General features: G+C 37.6%; 1 protein-coding gene across 1 annotated transcript in view; it reads left to right on the forward strand.

Annotated features, from left to right (window-relative positions):
* The window catches only part of Gmds (GDP-mannose 4,6-dehydratase), a 579,810-nt gene that overhangs the window by 225,736 nt on the left and 328,753 nt on the right, over positions 1 to 25,321 (forward strand). The window contains exons 5-6 of the mRNA XM_052157103.1: positions 7,915 to 8,107; positions 8,878 to 8,982. Of these exons, the coding sequence (XP_052013063.1) occupies positions 7,915 to 8,107; positions 8,878 to 8,982 (298 nt within the window). The remainder of the gene's footprint in view (positions 1 to 7,914; positions 8,108 to 8,877; positions 8,983 to 25,321) is intronic.

Genomic DNA, 25,321 nt, shown 5'->3' on the forward strand with positions numbered 1-25,321 from the left:
GGAATGTGGTCACAATGAGGTTGGCTTCCAGAGCAGGTGAGCCCTCATTGAATAGATGAACTTTGCAATATAATAGAAGTACAGCCCACTATGACCTTTGATTCTTGGTTCTACTTGTTAAAGTGTTTATTAGCAAAAGTGTAAATTCGTGAAAAACAACATAGTTTGTTGAACAGATATAAGTTAATGTCTCATTTACTAAGCACTGTACAATATGGTGAATGGGACAGAGAGACATAGGCATTGGACGGTAGTGCCTCCAACAGCCTTTGGAGGGTTTCTAACCTTGTCCTGTATAATCCCCATGGAAGCTCTTAAAACTCTTAATTGATGGACATCTTAATTTGCCTTTGAGTTTATAAAGGTTAACAAAGATTTCATTTCTTTTTTTGGCTGTAATTTTTAACTGGTTGATTAACATATGTTTTTAGCCTGTAAGTTTAATTTTTTAAAAACAAAACTATAACTGTAACAGGATAACGGAAATATATAAAATATATAAAGTTGTGTGTGGATGCAGGCCTTGAGCTGGACTAGGAGAAGGCCAGTGTAGGTCCAGAGCAAGGCACAGGAAGTCAGCCATGCTCAACTGAGAGATATTGTCTTCTGCTCAGCCACAGCCATGGCTGTCCCCACAGAGGCTCTTCTAAAGCTTCAGACATATAAAGAGTGTTTTAGAATAGCATGTACTTATACATATGTAAACCAAGCACTCCTTGCTTTTGAAACAAAGCCACTGCTGAAACATATGTGACCAGCGTGGTTGTCCTGCTACTCATTCTAAGTTCCCATCCCCCACCCCACACAGCACCATTACCTTTAAAAGAGCTTATACTTCATATCCATTTCCTCATGTGCCTGTCTCTTACAGGAGCTTTTCTGTGAATTTGTTTTTTAAGTCTCAGAGTGCCATGGCCACACTTTGTAAGCCTCTTACCTGTGAGTACCTGCAGCATCCTTTTCCTGCCTCTTACTCTTCTACATGCAGACACAGAAGGTAGGGCCCTGTTTTTCTACTCTGTATTTTCTTCAACCAGGCCGTATTATACCTGCTTGATTCTACCAGCCCTGGCAAAGATTTGTATGTGGTCCCCGCTACTAAGTAAATGCTAGCTAGCCCTAGTGACTCGTGCTCACTAGGAACAACTAATTCAATGTTTTATCATTGCTCTCATTGATTCATAACCTGCTCTGACAGAGGAGCTGTAAACAGTGCACATTGTAACTACTTGTGTGGTCTGAGGCATTTTCCACACAAGGCATTATGAGCTTCTTTTGCAACCTTTGTTAGAGATAGCATTTTTCTTGTCTTTTGGCTTTGTTTTACTAAATTTAATTCTTTTACAGAAAAATCATGTTCTCTGAGATGATGTGGAATCAGGAAATTCCAAATAATTCATTGAGATTTGTATGTGTGTATATGTGTACGGTGGTATCCTCAGCTGTTCTCCACCTTATGTTTTGATGGGAGCTCACTGATTCTGCTGGACTTCTTCAGCAGACCTGAAGAATCCCCTCTCTCTACCTCTCTAGCGCCATATCACAGGACCAGCCAACTGTGCTGGAGCTAGGACTCAGGTTCTTCTGCTTGTACAGCACACACCTCCCCTATGCAGCCGTCTCCCCAGTGAAACTTTGAAAGTGGAATTTGCTACATATGTGGTTTGTTGTTACTATGGTATATGATGATTGCATTTAGAGTCAAGTACTAAACTTCAAGCTTAAAAGCTTTTTATTATTCTAGTGAGATTTCTTAGCACTCTTTATGTGACAGATGCTCTTCTGTGTAATCTGAACAGTCAGACAAAAGAAAATGCACCAGAGCTGCAAGGATGCTTGCAGGCCAGTTTGCTGAAGGAGGTCAAGTTTCTGGTGTAGTGACTTCTCCAAGGCAGAGTGCCCTGGAGCTGGTGGGGTGCATGCTTTCAGAGCCAGATCAAGAAAGAGATCTAGAAAGACAAGAAGGGAGGCCTGAGCAGAGGGCAGAGATCACACTGACTCTGATGTACCTGTAGGTAAGCCAGTGGGAATCATGCAAGGGAGCCATGGCTTTATAAGGTTCTGAGGAAGCAAGCAACACACATGTCTGTCTGCAATGCCATATGATTTCTTTTGATTTAGGAACTTGAAAGAAGTTGATCCTTATTCATCATTTATCTTACATAGTTCTTTCTTGCTTCCACTGAAATTTCTTTCATATTGAACTTGCTCGATTTTCTTTTCTTCTACCTTTTGTAGTGTTATTTTTATATTTGTAATTTAATATTTAAGTTTGTCATTAATTTAAATACTGTCTTCAAATGCTAGGTACATATATGAGCTATTGTAGATAAGACACAAGACTATTGCAATGGAGCTTACATATAAACATCTAGGTAATAAATAAGCTAACAGATAAAAGATTTCAAGGAAGAAGAAATGATAAAATGGATAAATACAGAGGACATTAGTATGGCTTCCTTTAGGGAAGTGTTTCTCAATCTGTAGATTGCAACCTGTTTGGTGGTTATATATCATATATCCTGAATATAAGATATTTATATTATGATTTATAACAGTAGCAAAATTAAAGTTATGAAGTGGCAATAAAATAATTTTCTTGGTGGGGATCACCTTCCTGAGGGGCTGTATTAAAGTGTTGCAGCATTAGGATGTTTGAGAACTACTGCTTCAGAAGTATAAGAGACCGAATGTTAGTGACAGGAAGGGGTACAATAGAGTGGATGTCTCCATTCATTGTAGGGATGGCAGAGGAACGGCTTTAGGTAGAACAGGCTAATCTCCATGTGAGAACAGTAGCCACAAAGGAGAGAGAAAGATGCCTGAGGAGTATATGGAGGGAACCAGTTTGTTAGTTTCCATGAAGGGACCATTGTTGTGTAGGCTGAAGTTGTCCAAAGGCTTGTATCTATCTCTGAGCTATGAAGGGAAGGAATAGGTGGGTTAGTCCTAAGTTTTGTTTTACATAGATGCTGTTTATATGGACGAAGGGACAAAGGGAAAGAGAGAATTGTGAAGAATGTCTTGAATTCAGTTTAATTAAGGTAGTATTTGTCAGAAAAAGTAAGCAAAGAAATCTGGGGATGTTGGAGTCATGTGTGTAATATCGAGATGGTAACTGGCTTAGTCACATGCCTAGGTATAGGTAGAAGGAAAAAACCCACCCCTCCCCACATATACACACTAAGCCCTAGGCCTAAATTAGGAATGTTCTAGGCCTGGTAGAACAGCATTGTAGACTGCTGGTGGCTACCAGTGGAGCATGAAGAGATCTGGAGGAATGTGAGATCCAGAAGCAGGTGTTCTGCAGAGGGAGTTAGGACGGCTTTTGGTAAAGTTGGGTTTTTCCCTATGTGTGTTCTTTCATACCAATCTGATTGCTCTTTAATTTTTTCATGTGAAGAAGATGCTGCTTGACATGTCACCATGCTTTTGAAAAATACAGCTTTTTAGTGACTCTACTCCAATATTTAGAATAGGTATATATTTACTTTAGAGTGAAACAAAAATACAGCCATTCAGTAGAAGCTGAGCTTAAATTTTCATTGATAGGATTGAACCCACATCCTCTGTCCCTAGCCCAGGCAGCTCACAGGCAGCCCTAGAATCTCCAGTGGAAACTGTTTGCTGCACTAGTATGTGTAGTAGGTAAAGCAGATTAAGTGCACTTCTGATTGATAGTCTGTTTTGGGGGGTATGATCAAATTATAAGTTCTGGAACATCAGGACTTCCCTTGGCTATTAAATGCAACTATAGTTTTAATTCAGATGTCAGAAAGCTATTTCCGTAGTGGACAAGATAATATTCTCAGCTTTGTGAGAATTACATTCTCTCAAACAAGTTCATTCAACCCAGTGATTATAGCATGAAAACAACTATGGAAAACATGTAAGAGAGTGAATGTGGCTGTGTACTATAAAACTGTATTTCATAGTGGGAAGCTGGCCAGGTTTGGCCCATGGACTGTAACTCTCCAGACCTCCAGTGTTTTGCAAATCATACTTTTAACTTTTGAAAGTTGAAGCTATAAAGTACTGTTTTGACTGGTGTAGACATTTAATTTATTCCTTTATGTTAAAAAGTATTTTTAAATAATTAATTTTTAATAAAACAATTTGGTTCTATAAAATTTTGACTACCAAACATGCATTCATTTTCATAAAGTTATGTAAGAGTTGTAAAGAAATATTTTTAAATTGCTTTCGGGCAGCCATCCACCCATCATCTCCTGCTGTCTTTGCTACTTTCAGCCTAACTGTGGTTGGTACTTTTCCATAGTCTATCCTCTGAATGGAGTCCATTGCTTATGTCAAGTAGAGCAGTTTCCTTCCTGTACTCCAAAGTCTGCAGACACACTTGGTTCACTGAAAATAGAACACACGTGTGTGTTCTCTGTTACATTTACCATGACACTCTGCAGTTGTTTTCCCTTTCTGTTTTGGATTAAATGTATACCTATTCTATCTGAGTCACGTGTTCATTCACCTGCTTAGAATGATGTATGCCCCACACAGAGGACTTATATATAGCATTGTTGTTGTTTTAATACAGCTGTTGACACCTTTGTCCTGAGGCCGTTTCAGTGTATGTGCCTATCAACAAAAGACTGAAGCTTTTCTGAAGAACAAAACCGTCTCTGTCCAGACCATTCAGCAGAGATATAATAGCCTTTTCAAAATATGGTGCTGAGACAATTGGATCTCCATCTGCAAATAATGAATTTGGACCCCTAATTATATACGAAATTAATTTAAAATGATCATGGAAAAAATGTAAGGGACAAACACAGAATACACCATTTGCAGCTTCCCATTATGGAATAAATTTTTATAGGACACAGCCACATTCACTGTTTTACATGTTTCAACATTGTTTTTGTGCTACAGTCACTGAGCTAAATGGACATAAGTATACATGCATTTTCTTAGTTTCTGTATATTATTCCTAACTATAACACAAAGCATATATAAGAAAGAAAAACAGATAAATTAGACATTTCTGTTCATAAGCCATTGTTTGAAATTTTGAGAGGATAACACTCCTGATGTGAAGAGATTTCAAGTTATGTATCTAGCAGAGGACTTATATCCGAATGTAGAAGAGGTCAGTACAGCTCAGTGAGGAACTGAGGAAGAGCCCAGCTTAAAAAATGGGTGGGTGAGTGGGGGAGCACCCTCCTAGAGGCAGAGGGGAATGGGGTGAAAAACGTGGGCACGGGCGACCAGGAAGAGGGCAACTTTTTTAATGTAGATAAATAAAATAACAATAAAAAGCAAAGCAAACAAAAATGGGCAAAGGATTTACTATACAACAATGGTCCTTAAGTACATGAAAATATCCTCATCCCCAAAAATGCATGTCAAAACAACAGTGAGGGAGCTTTTTAAACCGTAAGCATGACTAACCAAAGACTGCAAGAATTGTTGGGTAGAATAAGGAGAAATCAGAACCCTTACCTTCATCAGTGAGTGAGACTGTGAAGGAGCAAGGCAACTTTGGAAAATTACATCAACTGTTCTATGTAACATGAAACATGGTGTTAGCTACATGCCCCAGCATCTGTACACCTAGGCAACTATATCTAAGTGTGATGACAACAGTAAGAGAGGAAAGCTAGTTTAAAAGCCCATGTATTGTGTGATTTCATTCTTAAGAAATGTTTACAGTAGGTAACTATATAAAGGAAAAACATGACTGATCAGTGGCTGTCCAGGTGCAAGTGGGAGCTGGGAGCTGGGGAATGACTGCCGATAGCTGCAGAGTGTTTGGGGAGTGATAAAACTGTTCTGAAGTGAGATGGTAATGGCGATTGCATAATGCTATGAATTATGAAAACCATTAAATTGTAAACTTTAAACTGGCAAGTTTTATAGTATCTCTATAAACTATTTTATAGCTCATTTTATGTATCTCTATAAAGTATTATTTAAAAAGGATAAAATAGACTGGGCATGTTGGTGCATGCTTATAATTTGGAGGTAGGGGCAGGTGGGTTTCAGTGAATTAAAGGCTAGCCTGATCTACATATAGTAATCTAGGTTAGCCAGAGCTGTGTATGGAGACCCCATCACAATAAAATAGAGTAAAACACTGGGAAAATGGCTCGGTTTGTAAGAGCACCTGCTGTGCAAGCAAGAGGACCTGTGTTCCAATCTCCTGCACCTCTGTAAAAGCTTGACATGACCATAATGGGGAATAATGATCAGCAGATTTGAAGAACTTGCTAGCCAGTCAGTCAGTCTTCTTCATAATGTGAGTTTCAAGTGTATTCAATCTCAGAAATATGGTGGATAACCTAGACGAAGACAAATAACATCCTCCTTAGCCCTTTGCATGGTGTCTACACCCATACATGTATATATACAACACACACACATACAACACACACACACACACACACACAGAGAGAGAGAGAGAGAGAGAGAGACAGACAGACAGAGACAGACAGAGACAGAGAGAGAGGGAGGAATAAAATGACCTCAATTTTACTCTTTTTACAAGAGTTCAAATGAAATATACAAATTTTCATTTTAATTTCTTAGATACTTCCTAACTTCTACATACACCTGAAGATGATATGGACATAGTAGGTAGAGTCCTTAATGAGCAGTTGACCAACTTCTGACTGCTGTATACACATAGGTGGTGTGCCATAACTTCTGTCCAAGGGATACTCAGTGGCCAGGAAATAATGAAAACCAATGGCCTTACCTTATTAAGAGGTTTTCCCATATGAAGATTAAGATAATTCACACTACAATAGATGTACCAGTTGTAAGGTTTTCAACCTCATTGTCTTTAAAATGAGATTCATTTACTCATCATGCATAAAAATTATTTAAGAAATAAACCTAGGAATCACATGGTTCTGGGTAGTTTTTTGTCAACTTGACACAAACTACAGTTATCTGAGAAAAGGAACCCAGATTGAGAATATGCCTTAACCAGATTGGTTATAGACAAGTCTGTAGTGCTATTTACTTGCTTAATGAGTATTGTAGATGATTAATGTAGGTGAGTCTAGCCCACTGTGACCAGTGGGCTTTCGAGCCTGCTTCAATAGAAAGCAGGCTAAATAAGCCATGATTCATACACAGCACTCCTCTGTGCTTTTGAGTTCCTGGCCTCACTTCCCTCTATGATGGACTGTGATTGGTATGTATGAGGCAAATAAACTGCTGTCTAACCAGATTGTTTTTAGTTATCATCTGTATCACAGATAGAAACCTACCTAAGAATATGCCTGTTTCCTTTTTTAAAAAAATCATTTTGTAAAACTGGAATATGTGGAATTACATCTCAGTAACCTCATAGAAGTCAGGTTATATACACATTAGCATTTTGATGTCTTCACTGGGTCATTTAATAAACTTACATTCTTCATGGATACTACAGTTATTATTATTATTATTATTATTATTATTATTATCATCATGATTATTATCATTATTGTTATTATTATGCCCTTTAAAAGAAGTTAAACTGTCCTTTTAAAAGTTAACTGTGGTATACTCCATGTTCTTAGTCTTCAGTACACAGACATTGTCGGGGTTCATTTAAACTGTGTATTTTTGTAGACGTTTGAAAATTTGTTTGAAAGTGTATTTTTAAGGAGTACTTTCTAAAGAACAGAGTGTTGCCCGATCATACAAAGCTTCTCAGGGATGCAGCTTGAATGAGAAGAAGTGCAGTGTGTTAAAGTGTTGTTGAAAGTGCTGAATGGATATTGATGTAGTCTTCTGCTATTACACATCCAAAGTAGATGGCATCCACACTGGAATTCTGTTAGGAAATAACATTTGCTGTTTTCTTACCAGCATAAAGCCTCAGGTGGTGAAACTGCTGTGTTTATCACCTTGCTAGTATCTCTCTGATGGCCATTAATGCCACTCATGTCTGCCTCCTCTTCCCAGATCTCCTTTGACTTAGCTGAGTACACCGCAGATGTTGATGGAGTTGGCACCTTGCGGCTTCTGGATGCAATTAAAACTTGTGGCCTTATAAATTCTGTGAAGTTCTACCAGGCCTCGACAAGTGAACTTTATGGAAAAGTGCAGGAAATACCCCAGAAAGAGACCACACCTTTCTATCCAAGGTCACCCTATGGTAAGGACATATGGGCCCAGCTACGTATAATGTTTTATGAAGGTGCGGGGATGTTTTTGCTTTTATTCTGCACACATAGCTAAAATCTTTTGAGTGTAAGATTGACACTGAGATAGACTAACGTGAGAGATTTATTGGGAAACATAATGTATCCATTATTACCATTGCTTTCAGGTAAAATCACCACCTCACTCACCAGCCCCTGTTCCTCCAACCTGTCTACATAGATCACTCTATGTGGAAATGTAGCCCAAATATGACTTTTCTCCTAAACTGTTTAGAGATTGTGCTGAAGCAATGAGATGTATTTGTTTGTTTAATCATTTTCTCCATTGAAATTTCTCTGATCTTAAACATAGCAGAAAAAACAGACTTAAATTACCACATTTATAAAGAGAGTGTTCATTAAAGATGTACATAGTAACATTTTTAAACACATTTGTATGTTAAGATACCAAGTATTTTCTTTCTCATTGTCTATAATTCTGTGTGTGTATGTGTGTGTGAGAGAGAGAGACAGAGACAGAGACAGAGACAGAGATCAGAAAGGTGAACTTAAAATATTTTATATAGTATAGTTGAATAAATGAGATGACAAAAGAATTAATTATGAATGTTACAAAGCGGGAAATTAATTAGCACACGTTTGGTTTTTGCTTTGTGATTCATATTTTCTATTTTGATGGATTAATACTATTTTAGTTATTATTGTTTAAGGTGAATTAAAAGCATGATCCTTTAGAGTAAACTTAAAAAAATTTATTCAACAGGAGCAGCCAAACTTTATGCCTATTGGATTGTGGTGAATTTCCGTGAAGCTTATAATCTCTTTGCAGTAAATGGGATTCTCTTCAATCATGAGAGTCCCAGAAGAGGTTAGTGAATACATTACTTCAATGGAATTTTTTTTACTTTAGCAACAGAAAAGGTTGTCTCCATATTCTGCTGGTGCTCTATAGATTAGAAATTTTTTACATACATTTCTAGTATAAATGACTGTGGTAATGAAGAATGAAGCCTAACTGTAAGAAATTTCAAAACTAATTGTGAAATGCTGGACTGTTTGCCAACTTTACTAGTTTTATTAGTTTTCAACTCAAATATTGGGAAGTTTCTGTGTGAATGAAGGATAAACTACTGGTGGTCTACTCTACCTAGATTCATCCAGCTGAAAAGTCAGTATCTTCTCTTTACATTCCATTAGAGAGACAGCAGAAATCATTGTTTCTCGAATGTATTCTAAAATCAGTTTGAAATCATTTCTTAAGCATTGGATGTGGTTTTGTTTGTTTTCCAGAAAACTTCAGTTTTTTTTCATGGGCTTAATTAATTGTCCTTGAGACTATTAGCAATAGTATCTCATTGTATTCAACATTATTTTTTCAGATTATTATTATTATTGTTGTTGTTGTTGTTGTTGTTTACAGTCCTGTTATTACCCCCTTCCAGTCTACCCTCTCACAGTTCCACATTCCATTCCTCCTCCCCTGTCTCCAAGAGAATGTGCCCACCTCCCCACCGCACCACACCCCCCCAGGCCTCTCCTCTTTCTGGGGTCTCAGTTCTCTCAAGGGTTGGTCTCATCTTCCCTCACTGAGGCCAGACCAGCCAGTCCTCTGTATATGTGTTGGGACCCTCAGGCCAGCTAGTGTATGCTCCCTGGTTGGTGGCTCCATGTCTGAGAAATCTCAGGGGTCCACTTCAACATTAAATTTTAAGTAAGAAAATGTATTCTCCCACTATTACCTCTGATTTAGTGAAATATGGGAAATGTTAACCAAGACAAGTCAATTTTGCTGAGAACAGAACCCAGAATCTCATTCATTAAAGTAAAAATTATCTGTATAATCTAAATCAAAGGCATTTTATTAAATTTTGTGGCCATTTAATCTTAGAGTGTGAGAATAAGAAGCCCAATATTATAACTTGTATCTTACCCAACAACTAATAGCATGTCTAACCATTTCAGTAAAAATTTATGTGACTATATACTCATCTAATTAAGCTGACAAGTCATAGAGAAAGATTAAAGTGACTGATTTATAAAGGTGTCTTAAGCATCACTTGTTTTCATTTTGTAATTGCTTAAGTTAACAATTCCCATGATGTGTTGTTACAGCAAGGATGCCAATCTGTCTTCGCTGATCTCTCTCTCTCTCTCTCTCTCTCTCTCTCTCTCTCTCCCTCCCTCCCTCTCCCTCCCCCCCCCCTCTCTCTCTCTCCTCATTTAATTAGTTTCATGGTTCTGGGTATTGTTAGTAAGACGAAATGACAAGAAAGATGGGGTTTCATTTTCCCATTTGGTATGTCTGGTGGGTAGAGTGTGGGGGTATTAGGAATCTTCTCAGTAATGATAGTCTTTTATCTTTGCTCACATACATGTATTGTTTGGTTTTTCTCTTTGACCTGACATATTTTTCCTACTCCCATAAAAAAGGTAAAAGTTACTTTCAATTAGCCAAGTTAGAATTGGTAAAAAGCATTCTTAGAATGAATAATGAAATATGTCTCTGCCTGTCCTTTATTTGTACCTGTAAATGAATCCTTTTTCATTAATTTTATTTTCTGAATTTTAAAAGGTAATGTTTACTAATTTCAAGGAAATTTTAAATGATGTTAGAGAAAAACCTAAAGTTCTTTCCCTCATCCATATTAAGTTTCCCTCACCAGTGTCACCGTGATCATGCCCAGCCATGCTCTTCATGCCTTCAGGCCTGCAAAGGGGCTCATCCTGTATGTCATTCTGCAAACTGGGTGCTCGCTGAATATTCTAAGAAATGATCTTGGACCATCAACATAGCTTGATCTCCATAACCCATAGAAGAGGAGAGAGCTAAGTGTAAAAGTTGTCTTCTATGTCAGTGGTGTACAAATACATACATATACACAGCTACAGATGAAGTTACACATATAGACAACAGACACACACACGTACATGCAGATATACACTCAGACACACTGACTAAAATGAAAATTACCAGATAGGTTTTTGCACTGAGATTATTAAATGAAGTAAAACTTCACCTTGAGGTTTAAGCCATTTTATTGTTTCCTATCAATCCACAAACCGAGCCCTACAAAGGATAATAGGAGGAAAACACCAATACAAGGAGGGAAATTTCACACTGGAAAAAGCAAGATAGCAACAGTTCATCAAACCCAAAAGAAGTTAACCAATCAAATTTTAAAAATAATGTCAAAAATGACAGGAAGTAACAATCACTATTCCTTAATATCTCTTAACATCAATGGACTCAATGCCACAATAAAAAGACATAGAATAACTGACTGGATACGTAAACAGGACCCTACATTTTGCTGCTTACAGGAAACACACCTTAGGGTCAAAGACAAACACTACCTTAGAGTAAAAGGCTGGAAGACAATTTTACAAGCAAATGGTCTCAGGAAACAAGCTAGAGTAGCCATTTTAATATCAGATAAAATTGACTTTCAACCCAAAGTCATCAAAAGAGACTCCGAGGGACACTTCTTGCTGGTCAAAGGAAAAATACAAAAAGAAGAACTCTCAATCCTGAACATCTATGCTCCAAATGCAAGGGCACCCTCTTTCGTAAAAGAAACTTTATTAAAGCTCAAAGCACATATTGTACCTAACACAATAATTGTGGGTGACTTCAACACTGCACTTTCCTCAATGGACCGATCAGGAAAACAGAAACTAAACAGGGACACAATGAAACTAATTGAAGCTTTGGACCAATTAGACTTAACAGATGTATATAGAACATTCTATCCTAAAGCAAAAGAATATACCTTTTTCTCAGCACCTCATGGTACCTTCTCCAAAATCGACCATATAATTGGTCACAAGACAGACCTCAACATATATAAGAAGATAGAACTAATCCCATGCCTCCTATCAGATCACTATGGAGTAAAAGTAGTCTTCAATAGCAACAGAAACAACAGAAAACCCACATACACGTGGAAACTGAACAATATTCTACTCAATGATACCTTGGTCAAGGAAGAAATAAAGAAATTAAAGACTTTGTAGAACACAATGAAAATGAAGACACAACATACCCAAACCTATGGGACACAATGAAAGCAGTGCTAAGAGGAACACTCATAGCCCTGAATGCCTCCAAAAAGAAAATGGAGAGAGCATACATTACCAGATGAATGACACACCTGAAAGCCCTGGAACGAAAAGAAGCTATTTCACCCAGGAGGAGTAGAAGGCAGGAAATCATCAAACTCAGGGCCGAAATCAATCAAGTAGAAACAAAGAGAACCATACAAAGAATCAACAAAACCAGGAGCTGGTTCTTTGAGAAAATCAACAAGATAGATAAACCCTTAGCCAGACTGACCAAAGGGCACAGAGAAAGTATCCAAATTAACAAACTTAGAAATGAAAAGGGAGATATAACAACAGAAACTGAGGAAATCCAAAAAATCATCAGATCCTACTACAAGAACCTGTACTCAACACAACTGGAGAATCTGGAGGAAATGGGCAATTTCCTTGACAGATACCAAATACCAAAATTAAATCAGGACCAAATAGATCATCTAAACAGTCCCATAACGCCTAAAGAAGTAGAAGGAGTCATAGAAAATCTTCCAACCAAAAAAAGCACAGGACCAGATGGTTTCAGTGCAGAATTCTATCAGACTTTCAAAGAAGAGTTAACACCAATACTCGTCAAACTATTCCACAAAATAGAAACAGAAGGAACCCTACCCAATTCCTTCTACGAAGCCACAATTACGCTGATACCAAAACCACACAAAGATCCAACAAAGAAAGAGAACTTCAGACCAATTTCCCTTATGAACATCGATGCAAAAATACTCAATAAAATTCTTGCCAACCGAATCCAAGAACAAAACGATCATCCACCATGATCAAGTAGGCTTTATCCCGGGAATGCAGGGTTGGTTCAATATACAGAAATCCATCAGTGCAATCCACTACATAAACAAACTCAAAAAAAAAAAACCACATGGTCATTTCATTGGATGCTGAAAAAGCATTTGACAAAATTCAACATCCTTTCATGCTTAAAGTCTTGGAAAGAACAGGAATTCAAGGCCCATACCTAAACATGGTAAAAGCAATATACAGCAAACCGGTAGCCAGCATCAAACTAAATGGAGAGAAACTTGAAGCAATCCCACTAAAATCAGGGACTAGACAGGGCTGCCCCCTCTCTCCTTATCTTTTCAATATTGTACATGAGGTACTAGCTCCAGCAATTTGACAGCATAAGGAGGTCAAAGGGATACAAATTGGAAAGGAAGAAGTCAAACTATCATTATTTGCAGATGACATGATACTCTACCTAAGTGACGCAAAAAACTCCACTAGAGAACTCCTACAGCTGATAAACAACTTCAGCAAAGTGGTAGGTTATAAAATCAACTCAAGCAAATCAGTAGCCTTCCTATACTCAAAGGATAAGCAGGCTGAGAAATAAATTAGGGAAATGACCCCCTTCACAATAGCCACAAACAGTATAAAGTATCTTGGGGTGACTCTTACCAAACATGTGAAAGATCTGTATGACAAGAACTTCAAGACTCTGAAGAAGGAAATGGAAGAAGACCTCAAAAAATGGGAAAACCTCCCATGCTCATGGATCGCCAGAATCAATATAGTTAAAATGGCCATTTCGCCAAAAGCAATATACAGATTCAATGCAATACCCATCAAAATCCCAACTCAATTCTTCACAGAGTTAGAAAGAGCAATTATCAAATTCATCTGGAATAACAAAAAACCCAGGATAGCTAAAACTATTCTCAGCAACAAAAGAAATTCTGGGGGAATCAGTATCCCTGACCTCAAGCAATACTACAGAGCAATAGTGTTAAAAACTGCATGGTATTGGTACAGTGACAGGCAGGCAGATCAATGGAACAGGATTGAAGATCCAGAAATGAACCCACACACCTATGGCCACTTGATCCTTGACAAAGGGGCTGAAAACATCCAATGGAAAAAAGATAGCCTTTTCAACAAATGGTGCTGGTTCAACTGGAGGTCAGCATGCAGAAGAATGCAAATTGATCCATCCTTGTCTCCTTGTACTAAGCTCAAATCCAAATGGATCAAGGACCTCCACATAAAGCCAGACACTCTGAAGCTAAAGAAAAGAAACTGGGGAAGACCCTTGAGGACATCGGTATAGGGAGAAAGTTTCTGAACAGAACACCAATAGCGTATGCTCTAAGATCAAGAATTGACAAATGGGACCTCATAAAATTACAAAGTTTCTGTAAGGCAAAGGACACCATCAAGAGGACAAATCGGCAACCAACAAATTGGGAAAAGATCTTCACCAATCCTACATCAGATAGAGGGCTAATATCGAATATATATAAAGAACTCCAGAAGTTAGACTCCAGAAAACCAAACAACCCTATTAAAAAATGGGGTACAGAGTTAAACAAAGAATTCTCACCTGAAGAACTTCAGATGGCGGAGAAGCATCTTAAAAAATGAGATTTCACCTTACACCAGTCAGAATTGCTATTGCCAACCGAATCCAAGAACACATCAAAATGATCATCCACCATGATCAAGTAGGCTTTATCCCGGGAATGCAGGGTTGGTTTAATATACGGAAATCCATCAATGCAATCCACTACATAAACAAACTCAAAGGAAAAAACCACATGGTCATTTCATTGGATGCTGAAAAAGCATTTGACAAAATTCAGCATCCTTTCATGCTTAAAGTCTTGGAAAGAACAGGAATTCAAGGCCCATACCTAAACATAGTAAAAGCAATATATAGCAAACCGGTAGCCAGCATCAAACTAAATGGAGAGAAACTTGAAGCAATCCCACTAAAATCAGGGACTAGACAGGGCTGCCCCCTCTCTCCTTATCTTTTCAATATTGTACTTGAGGTACTAGCTCGGGTAATTCGACAACATAAGGAGGTCAAAGGGATACAAATTGGAAATGAATAAGTAAAACTATCATTATTTGCAGATGACATGATAGTTTACCTAAGTGACCCAATAAACTCCACTAGAGAACTCCTACAGCTGATAAACAATTTCAGCAAAGTGGCAGGTTATAAAATCAACTCAAGCAAATCAGTGGCCTTCCTATACTCAAAGGATAAGCAGGCTGAGAAATAAATTAGGGAAATGACCCCCTTCACAATAGCCACAAACAGTATAAAGTATCTTGGGGTGACTCTTACCAAACATGTGAAAGATCTGTATGACAAGAACTTCAAGACTCTGAAGAAGGAAATGGAAGAAGACCTCAAAAAATGGGAAAACCTCCCATGCTCATGGATCGCCAGAATCAATATAGTTAAAATGGCCATTTTGCCAAAAGCAATATACAGATTCAATGCAATACCCATCAAAATCCCAACTCAATTCTTCACAGAGTTAGAAAAAGCAATTAACAAATTCATCTGGAATAACAAAAAACCCAGGATAGCTAAAACTATTCTCAGCAATAAAAGAAATTCTGGGGGAATCAGTATCCCTGACCTCAAGCAATACTACAGAGCAATAGTGTTAGAAACTGCATGGTGTGGGTACAGTGACAGGCAGGCAGATCAATGGAACAGGATTGAAGATCCAGAAATGAACCCACACACCTATGGCCACTTGATCCTTGACAAAGGGGCTGAAAACATCCAATGGAAAAAAGATAGCCTTTTCAACAAATGGTGCTGGTTCAACTGGAGGTCAGCATGCAGAAGAATGCGAATTGATCCATCTTTATCGCCTTGTACTAAGCTCAAATCCAAATGGATCAACGACCTCCACATTAAGCCAGACACTCTGAAGCTAATAGAAAAGAAACTGGGGAAGACCCTTGAGGACATTGGTACAGGGAGAAAATTTCTGAACAGAACACCAATAGCGTATGCTCTAAGATCAAGAATTGACAAATGGGACCTCATAAAATTACAAAGTTTCTGTACGGCAAAGGACACCATCAAAAGGACAAATCGGCAACCAACAAATTGGGAAAAGATCTTCACCAATCCTACATCAGATAGAGGGCTAATATACAATATATATAAAAAAACTTAAGAAGTTAGACTCCAGAAAACCAAACAACCCTATTAAAAAATGGGGTACAGAGTTAAACAGGGAATTCTCACCTGAAGAACTTCGGATGGCGGAGAAGCATCTTAAAAAATGCTCAACTTCATTGGTCATTAGGGAAATGCAAATCAAAACAACCCTGAGATTTCACCTTACACCAGTCAGAATGGCTAAGATTAAAAATTCAGGAGACAGCAGGTGTTGGAGAGGATGTGGAGAAAGAGGAACACTCCTCCACTGCTGGTGGGGTTGCAAATTGGTACAACCACTCTGGAAATCAGTCTGGCGGTTCCTCCGGAAACTGGGCACCTCACTTCCAGAAGATCCTGCTATACCACTCCTGGGCATATACCCAGAGGATTCCCCACCATGTAATAAGGATACATGCTCTACTATGTTCATAGCAGCCCTATTTATAATTACCAGATGCTGGAAAGAACCCAGGTATCCCTCAACAGAACAGTGGATGCAAAAAATGTGGTATATCTACACAATGGAGTACTATTCAGCCATTAGAAACAATGAATTCATGAAATTCTTAGGCAAATGGATGGAGCTAGAAAACATCATACTAAGTGAGGTAACCCAGACTCAAAAGGTGACTCATGGTATGCACTCACTAATAAGTGGATATTAACCTAGAAAACTGGAATACCCCAAACATAATCCATACATCAAATGAGGTACAAGAAGAAAGGAGGAGTAGCCCCTTGTTCAAGAAAGACTCAGTGAAGAAGTATAGGGCAAAACCAGAACGGGGAAGTGGGAAGGGGTGGGTGGGAGGACAGGGGGAGAAAAGGGGGCTTATGGGACTTTCGGGGAGTGGGGGGCTAGAAAAGGGGAAATCATTTGAAATGTAAATAAAAAATAAATCGAATAAAAAAAAATTCAGGAGACAGCAGGTGTTGGAGAGGGTGTGGAGAAAGAGGAACACTCCTCCACCGCTGGTGGGGTTGATAATTGGTACAACCACTCTGGAAATCATTCTGGCGGTTCCTCCGGAAACTGGGCACCTCACTTCCAGAAGATCCTGCTATACCACTCCAGGCATATACCCGGAGGATTCCCCACCATGTAATAAGGATACATGCTCTACTATGTTCATAGCAGCCCTATTTATAATAGCCAGATTCTAGAAAGAACCCAGGTATCCCTCAACAGAAGAGTGGATGCAAAAAATGTGGTATATCTACACAATGGAGTACTATTCAGCCATTAGAAACAATGAATTCATGAAATTCTTAGGCAAATGGATGGAGCTAGAGAACATCATACTAAGTGAGGTAACCCAGACTCAAAAGGTGAATCATGGTATGCACTCACTAATAAGTGCTTATTAACTTAGAAAACTGGAATACCCAAAACATAATCCACACATCAAATGAGATACAAGAAGAAAGGAGGAGTGGCCCCTTGTTCTGGAAAGACTCAGTGAAGCAGTATTCGGCAAAACCGGAATCGGGAAGTGGGAAGGGGTGGGTGGGAGGACAGGGGGAGAGAAGGGGGCTTACGGGACTTTCGGGGAGTGGGGGGCTAGAAAAGGGGAAATCATTTGAAATGAAAATAAAAAATATATCGAATAAAAAAAGAATAAAACATTACTCAGAGGGGGGAAAAAAACTACTGGGCCAGCTATAGCCCTTAAAAAAAAAAAAAGAATTCAGGGATGTTCCATTTTTTAAACTTGATTTATATTACCAAATAAAACATATAGATAGAAATATGAAACAGCCAGGCAGTAGTGGTGCATGCCTTTAATCCCAGCATTTGGGAGACATGGGCAGGTGGATTTCTGAGTTTGAGGCCAGCCTGGTCTACAGAGTGAGTTCCAGGCCAGCCAGTGCTATACAGAGAAACCCTGTCTTGAAAAACAAAACAAAAGAAACAAACAAACAAACAAAACCCCAAAAAACAAAAAAAAGAAAAGAAAAGAAATATGAAACATATATAAATACTAGCTTTGAAAATTGTCTAAAATTTAGTATATGCAGCATTTAAAACTTGAAAACTAAATTAAAAATAATATGAAAGTCATTTTTAAAGATTAAACATTGTTTTCTGAGGAGACATTTGTGTCAGGCTGAGACTCTTAGAGGAGGACTACACTATGTTTTTATAGCTCTAGTATCTGAAGACAGGCCATTGTGCTAATGGGCATTCAGTAAATATTTTTAAAGAAAGAATGTGTATCCCCATTGCAATAAATGTTTAATGACTTAAATTTAGGATGTCAGAATTAGAAAACAGTAAAAATTTATAGGTGAGTTTTTAATGAATATTGTTTTATTGGTTGTATATATATATGTGTGTGTGTGTATATATATGTATATATATAATTAGAACTAACAAACTAATTGTGGTACTGATTCACTCTGATTGACATACCTTAATGAGCATTATACACATTTTAAACTTTTAATATGTGTAAATAAAGCTTAGGATGGCACTGAAAGTGACATCATCTTACTGTTACACGGATTCCCACAGGGAACGAGCACGTTTACTGGATGGAGCTCGGAAAACATCAGTGTAATCCAAGGCACAACACAAAACTTTAGTTAGTGAACCCTGAGATTTCACCTTACACCAGGCAGAATGGCTAAGGTCAAAAACTCAGGAGACAGCAGGTGTTGGCGAGGATGTGGAGAAAGAGGAACACTCTTCCACTGCTGGTGGGGCTGTAAGATGGTACAACCACTGTGGAAATCAGTCTGGAGGTTCCTCAGAAAACTGGACATGAGACTTCCAGAAGACCCTGCTATACCTCTCCTGGGCATATACCCAAAGGATTCCCCAGCATGCAATAAAGACACATGCTCCATTATGTTCATAGCAGCCTTTTTTATAATAGCCAGAAGCTGGAAAGAACCCAGATGCCCCTCAAAGGAGGAATGGATACAGAAAATGTGGTATATTTACACAATGGAATACTACTCAGCAATTAGAAACAATGAATTCACAAAATTTTTAGGCAAATGGTTTGATCTGGAAAATATCATCCTAAGTGAGGTAACCCAATCACAAAAGAATACACATGGAATGCAATCTCTGATAAGTGGATATTAATTAGCCCAGAAGCTCTGAATACCCAAGGCACAAATTGCATAACAAATGACTCCCATGAAGAAGTATGGAGAGGGTCCTGATCCTGGAAAGGATTGATATAGCATGGGAAGGGAATATAAAGACAGAGAAAAAGGAGGGAGGTGATTGGAGAAGGGATGGAGAGAAGGAGGTTTATGGGACATATGGGGAGGGGGGAATCTGGGAAAGGGAAAATCATTTGGAATGTAAACAAAGAATATAGAAAATAAAAATATTTAAAAAAAGTTTAGTTAGTGGAGCTCAGACTGATATATCTTGGGGAGAAATAAATCTTTCTTTTGCTGCAAATAGCTGTCAGTCTTTTGATTGCATAGATATATAATATTTTATGGTAATTTATGAGTAGAAATGGTATTAGAGAACTGTTTTTTTAATATAAAAGTTTTCTAGACTAGAGGTTGGCAAATTCTTTTGCAAAAAGGGCCAAATTGAATTCTCTTACTCATGGGTGTGTGGGTGTGTGGGGGTGGGGGTGTGGGGGGGTGGTGTATGTATGGTGTGTATGTGTTATGTGTGTGGTGTGTGTGTGTAAATTTAGTTTTATTGGGATACAATTATGCTCATTTGTTTACATTTTTTTATGGCTCTGTTCACACTCTAAAGTCCTGTATCCTGAAAACCCTAAATATTTACTGATGAGACCTTAAAGGAATATCTAATGGACATCCAAGAAACTTGCAGTAGGTTTCTCCCAAGTAGCAAATTAATCTAGGAAACAGTGTCCAAGAGTCAGTAATGTGGGGTAGCCCTACTGTGCTGGAGATGTAATTTTTTGTTGGAACACTTGAGTTCTTTCCTGATGTATAAAGAAGTCTTGTGCACAAAAGAAAATTTCAGCATCATTAGTGTGTGATACCAAGTTTGTAGCTGACCAAAGACCTGCTCACAACAGCACCCAACTCCAAAGTTTTCTTACTATCTCATGCTTATGTCACTACATATGTTTACTTCATTCCAAGTTCCTTTTTCTATCATTTTTAGAACTTTATTTAAAAACATATTTGTCTTATAAGAACTTTATTTTATATATTTATATATAAAACACAAAGATTTAAAATAAAAGATATTTAAAATAATATATAAAGAAAATAGCATAAATATGTAAAATAATTTTTATAATATATATATTATAAAATAAAATCATATATAAAAATAAATATATATTAATTATATACATGTATATGTACATATATACATATATATATATATATATACATATATATGGAATCACTGTTCATTATATAAGAAAAGTAATTGGAAATAATTGCTAGGAAACAAACCCAGTGATCCAGCAGCTCTTTCCATTAGGAGAAAGTGCATTTATGATGTTCATATAAAATGTGGGCACTTTAATAGCACCTACTGCAAGCTAGTGAGAAAGCAAATCAGTAGCCTTTCTATACTCAAAGTATAAGCAGGCTGAGAAAGAAATTAGGGAAATGACACCCTTCACAATAGCCACAAACATATAAAGTACCTTGGTGTGACTCTGACCAAACAAGTAAAGATCTATACGAGAAGAACTTCAAGACCCTGAAGAAGGAAATGGAAGAAGATGTCAGAAAATCGAAAAAACCTGCCATGCTCATGGATTGGCAGGTTTAATATAGTTAAAATGGCCATTTTGCCAAAAGCAATATACAGATTCAACACAATACCCATCAAAGCCCAACTCAGTTCTTCATAGAGCTAGAAAGAGCAATTCTCAAATTCATCTGGAATAACAAAAAACCCAGGATAGCTAAAACTATTCTCAACAACAAAGGAAATTCTGGGGGAATCAGTATCCCTGACCTCAAGCAATACTACAAAGCAATAGTGTTAAAAACTGCATGGTATTGGTACAGTGACAGGCAGGAGGATCAATGGAACAGGATTGAAGATCCAGAAATGAACCCACACACCTATGGCCACTTGATCCTCGACAAAGCGGCTGAAAACATCCAATGGAAAAAAGATAGCCTTTTTAACAAATGGTGCTGGTTCAGTTGGAGGTCAGCATGCAAAAAGAATGTGAATTGATTCATCCTTGTCTCCTTGTACTAAGCTCAACTCCAAATGGATCAAGGACCTCCACATAAAGCCAGACACTCTGAAGCTAATAGAAAAGAAACTGGGGAAGACCCTTGAGGACATTGGTACAGGGGGAAAGTTCTTGAACAGAATACCAATAGTGCAAATACCAGCCAGAGACAAGACCAAATAACGCCAGAAATAACAAGATGGCAAAGGGCAAACACAGGAACGCTACTAGCAGAAATCTAGGCAATATGGCAGCATCTGAACCAAACTCTCCAATATCAGCAAGTCCTGGTTACACAAACACACCAGAAAAACAAGATTTGGATTTAAAATCACTATTCATGATGCTGCTAGAAGAACACAAAAAGAACATAAATGAATCTCTTAAAGAAATACAGGGGAACATGAATAAGCTAGAAACCCGTATAATGGAAACAGAAAAATCACTTAAAGAAATTCAGGAGAATAAGGCTCAAGAGATAGAAGCCAATAAAGAAGAAACACACACACACACACACACACACACACACAAAATCCTTAAAGAAATGCAGGAGAAATTGAGTCAAACAGCAGAAGTCGTGAAAGAGGAAACACAAAAATCTCTTAAAGAATTACAGGAAAACACAAACAAGCAAGTGAAGGAGCTAAGCAAAACCATCCAGGATCTAAAATCAGAAGTAGAAACAACTAAGAAATCACAAAGGGAGACAACTTTGGAGATAGAAAACCTTGAGGAGAAATCAGGGGCCATAGATGCAAATATCAAGAAGCCTACAGAACTCCAAACACTCCGGACCTGAGCAGAAATACCTCTCGTCACATAATAATCAAAACCCCAAATGTACTAAAGAAAGAAAGAATATTAAAGGCAGCAAGAGAAGAAGGCCAAGTAACATATAAAGGAAGACCTATCAGATTTACACCAGCCTTCTCACCAGAGACCATGAAAGCTAGAAGATCCTGGGCAGATCTCATGCAGACTCTAAGAGAACCCAAATGTCATCCAAGACTACTATACCTAGCAAAACTCTCAATCACAATAGATGGAGAAACCAAGATATTCCATGACAAAACCAAATTTACACAGTATCTTTCTACAAACTCAGCTCTACAAAGAATAATAGGAAAACTCCAATACAAGGAGGGAAACGACACCCTGGAAAAAGCAATATAGTTACCTTCTTTCATCAACCCAAAAGACGATAACCACTCAAATACAAAAATAACATCAAAAATGACAGGAAGTAATAATCACTATTCCTTAATATCTCCTAACTTCATTGGACTCAACTCCCCAGTAAAAAGACATAGACTAACAGACTGGATAAGGAAACAGTACCCTACATATTGCTGCATACAGGAAACACACCTCAATGTCAAAGACAAAAACTACCTTAGAGTAAAAGGCTGGAAGACAATTTTACAAGCCAATGGTCTCAGGAAACAAGCCGGAGTAGCCATTCTAATATCAGATAAAATTGACTTTCAACCTAAAGTCACCAAAAGAGATACAGAAGGACACTTCTTGCTGGTCAAAGGAAAAATCCACCAAGAAGAACTATCAATTCTGAACATCTATGTGCCAAATGCAAGGGCACCCTCATTAGTAAAAGAAACTTTACTAAAGCTCAAAGCACACATTGCACCTAACACAGTAATTGTGAGTGACTTCAACACTCCACTCTCCTCAATGGACTGATCAGGAAAACAGAAAATAAACAGGGACACAATAAAACTAATTGAAGCTTTGGACCAATTGGACTTGACTGATACTTATAGAACATTTCACCCTAAAACAAAAGAATATACCTTTTTCTCAGCACCTCATGGTACCTTCTCCAAAATCGACCATATAATTGGTCACAAGACAGTCCTCAACAAATACAAAAAGATCAAACTAATCCCATGTCTCCTATCGGATCACTATGGAGTAAGAGTGGTCTTCAATGGCAACAAAAACAACAGAAATCCCACATACTCATGGAGGCTGAACAATATTCTACTCAATGACACCTTGGCCAAAGAAGAAATAAAGAAAGAACTCAGAGACTTTTTAGAATTTAATGAAAATGAAGACACAACATACCCAAATCTTTGGGACACAATGAAAGCAGTGCTAAGAGGAATTCATAGAATTCTTAGACAAATGGATGGAGCTGGAGAACATCATACTAGAGAGGTAACCCAGTCTCAAAAGATTAATCATGGTATGTACTCACTAATAAGTGGATATTAGCCTAGAAAATTGGAATACTCAAAACATAATCCACACATCAAATGATGTACAAGAAGAATGAAGGAGAGGCCCCTGGTTCTGGAAAGACTCAGTGTAGCAGTATAGGGCAAAACCAGAACAGGGAAGTGGGAAGGGATGGATAGGTAAACAGGGGGAGGGAAGAGGGCTTATGGGACTTTTGGGGAGTGGGGGGTCAGAAAAGGGGAAATCATTTGAAATATAAATAAAAAATATATCTAATAAAAAAAGATCCTAGCACTGTAGGTACATAGGCATGGAAATGTATTAGCATGTTCTGAGTTATTAATACTACTTGTTATATACTTATATAACTATTAATGGGGTATTTTATTAATAAGTATCCAATTTTTCAAATAAATTAACTATTTTATTTTAATAAGTAAAAGCTTTAATATTCTTTGCACAAATAAGTTGTACAACTTATCCTTCCTTCTAGATATACAGACTTATTTATTAGGAGAAAAGATTACGCTTATTACCTAAGGTATTTAATTTCTATAAAAATTGATATATACATTTTTTGCCTTCACTTATAAGTTTTTTTGAAAAGCTAGAGTTAGTAAAATTGTGATGTCATGAAGATGTTAATGATATTGGTCAAATCATGAGAAAAATATGAAAAGATTCTTTGTTTCATTAAGAAACATTATCTCATTAATTATTAAGAAATTTCATTAAGAAAATTATCTCATTAATAATTTTTTCAAATCCACTGTTTACCAATAGTTGACTCCATCCTCCAGTCCCTACTTGGTCTCATTTTACCATATGTTCCAGAGTGATCTCAAATAGGAGATCCTCCTGCCTCAGGTTTCAAGTGTTGGAATTACATGTGTGTACCACCATATGTGCAAAATTACTCATATCTGAGATTGTTCTATAAATTAAAACATTATAACAAGCTCTACTGTAAATCTATCAATAATATTATTTTTAATTTTTTGTTCATTACATTAGAAGGTAAAAATAAAACTGTCACCTATGTCAAATATTCAGTCCACTGTATCTTAATTAATATATCTGCAGAATTCTTTGCATGGCATGATTATAGATTTGTTGATTTATAAATAGTATTAACAGAAATTCATTACAAGTAAAATTAAATGTATTTATGTTAACAATTAGGGAGAAACCAAAATCAGATATATCCTACATACAAGTTCAAAAGGTTAAAAAAATTAAGTGATTAAGTTAAACTGGATTTCCTGACTCTGGTGATTATGCCATCATAATTAAAGGGTGAAATTAATGTGATATTGAATGCTCTTGGTTTTGTTTTCAATGTGAATTAGAGGCTTGGATTTCCTGCAGCTAAGGAGTGGCTGAGTCTTCAGTAGACTGGCCAGAGTCCAATCTGGGACAAGCATGGTTAGGCCAGGAGTATGACTAGTGAACACTTCCCACTGCCCATTATGACTAGGCTAGACTGTCTCTCTGAAGACACCAGCTCTGTGTGTGAGAGATTTGAGAGTATGTTTCAGTCTGACTGCTTGATGAGAATGTGTTTCTCATGCTGACTCTCCTTAGTCTTTTATCCATAGTTATGTCTGGGTACTGTCCTGACTGCTCCTTCTAGAGTAGACAGTAGACTGAGGAGGTGAAGTTTGAGGACGTGTACCTACCTGCTTAGCTGCTAGTTAACCAGTGGTAAGGAGCATATTGTGATTGACCTCATCCCCACCCCTGAGTTAGAATTCAGTTCCATGCAGATAGCATGTTTTTTTCTCTCCTCTTCCCCTCTTTTCTTTAAGCGCTTAAGAATAGAGCACTTG

The sequence above is a fragment of the Apodemus sylvaticus genome, chromosome 14 (genome assembly GCF_947179515.1).
Source record: "Apodemus sylvaticus chromosome 14, mApoSyl1.1, whole genome shotgun sequence".
In the NCBI taxonomy this organism is placed as follows: Eukaryota; Metazoa; Chordata; class Mammalia; order Rodentia; family Muridae; genus Apodemus; species Apodemus sylvaticus.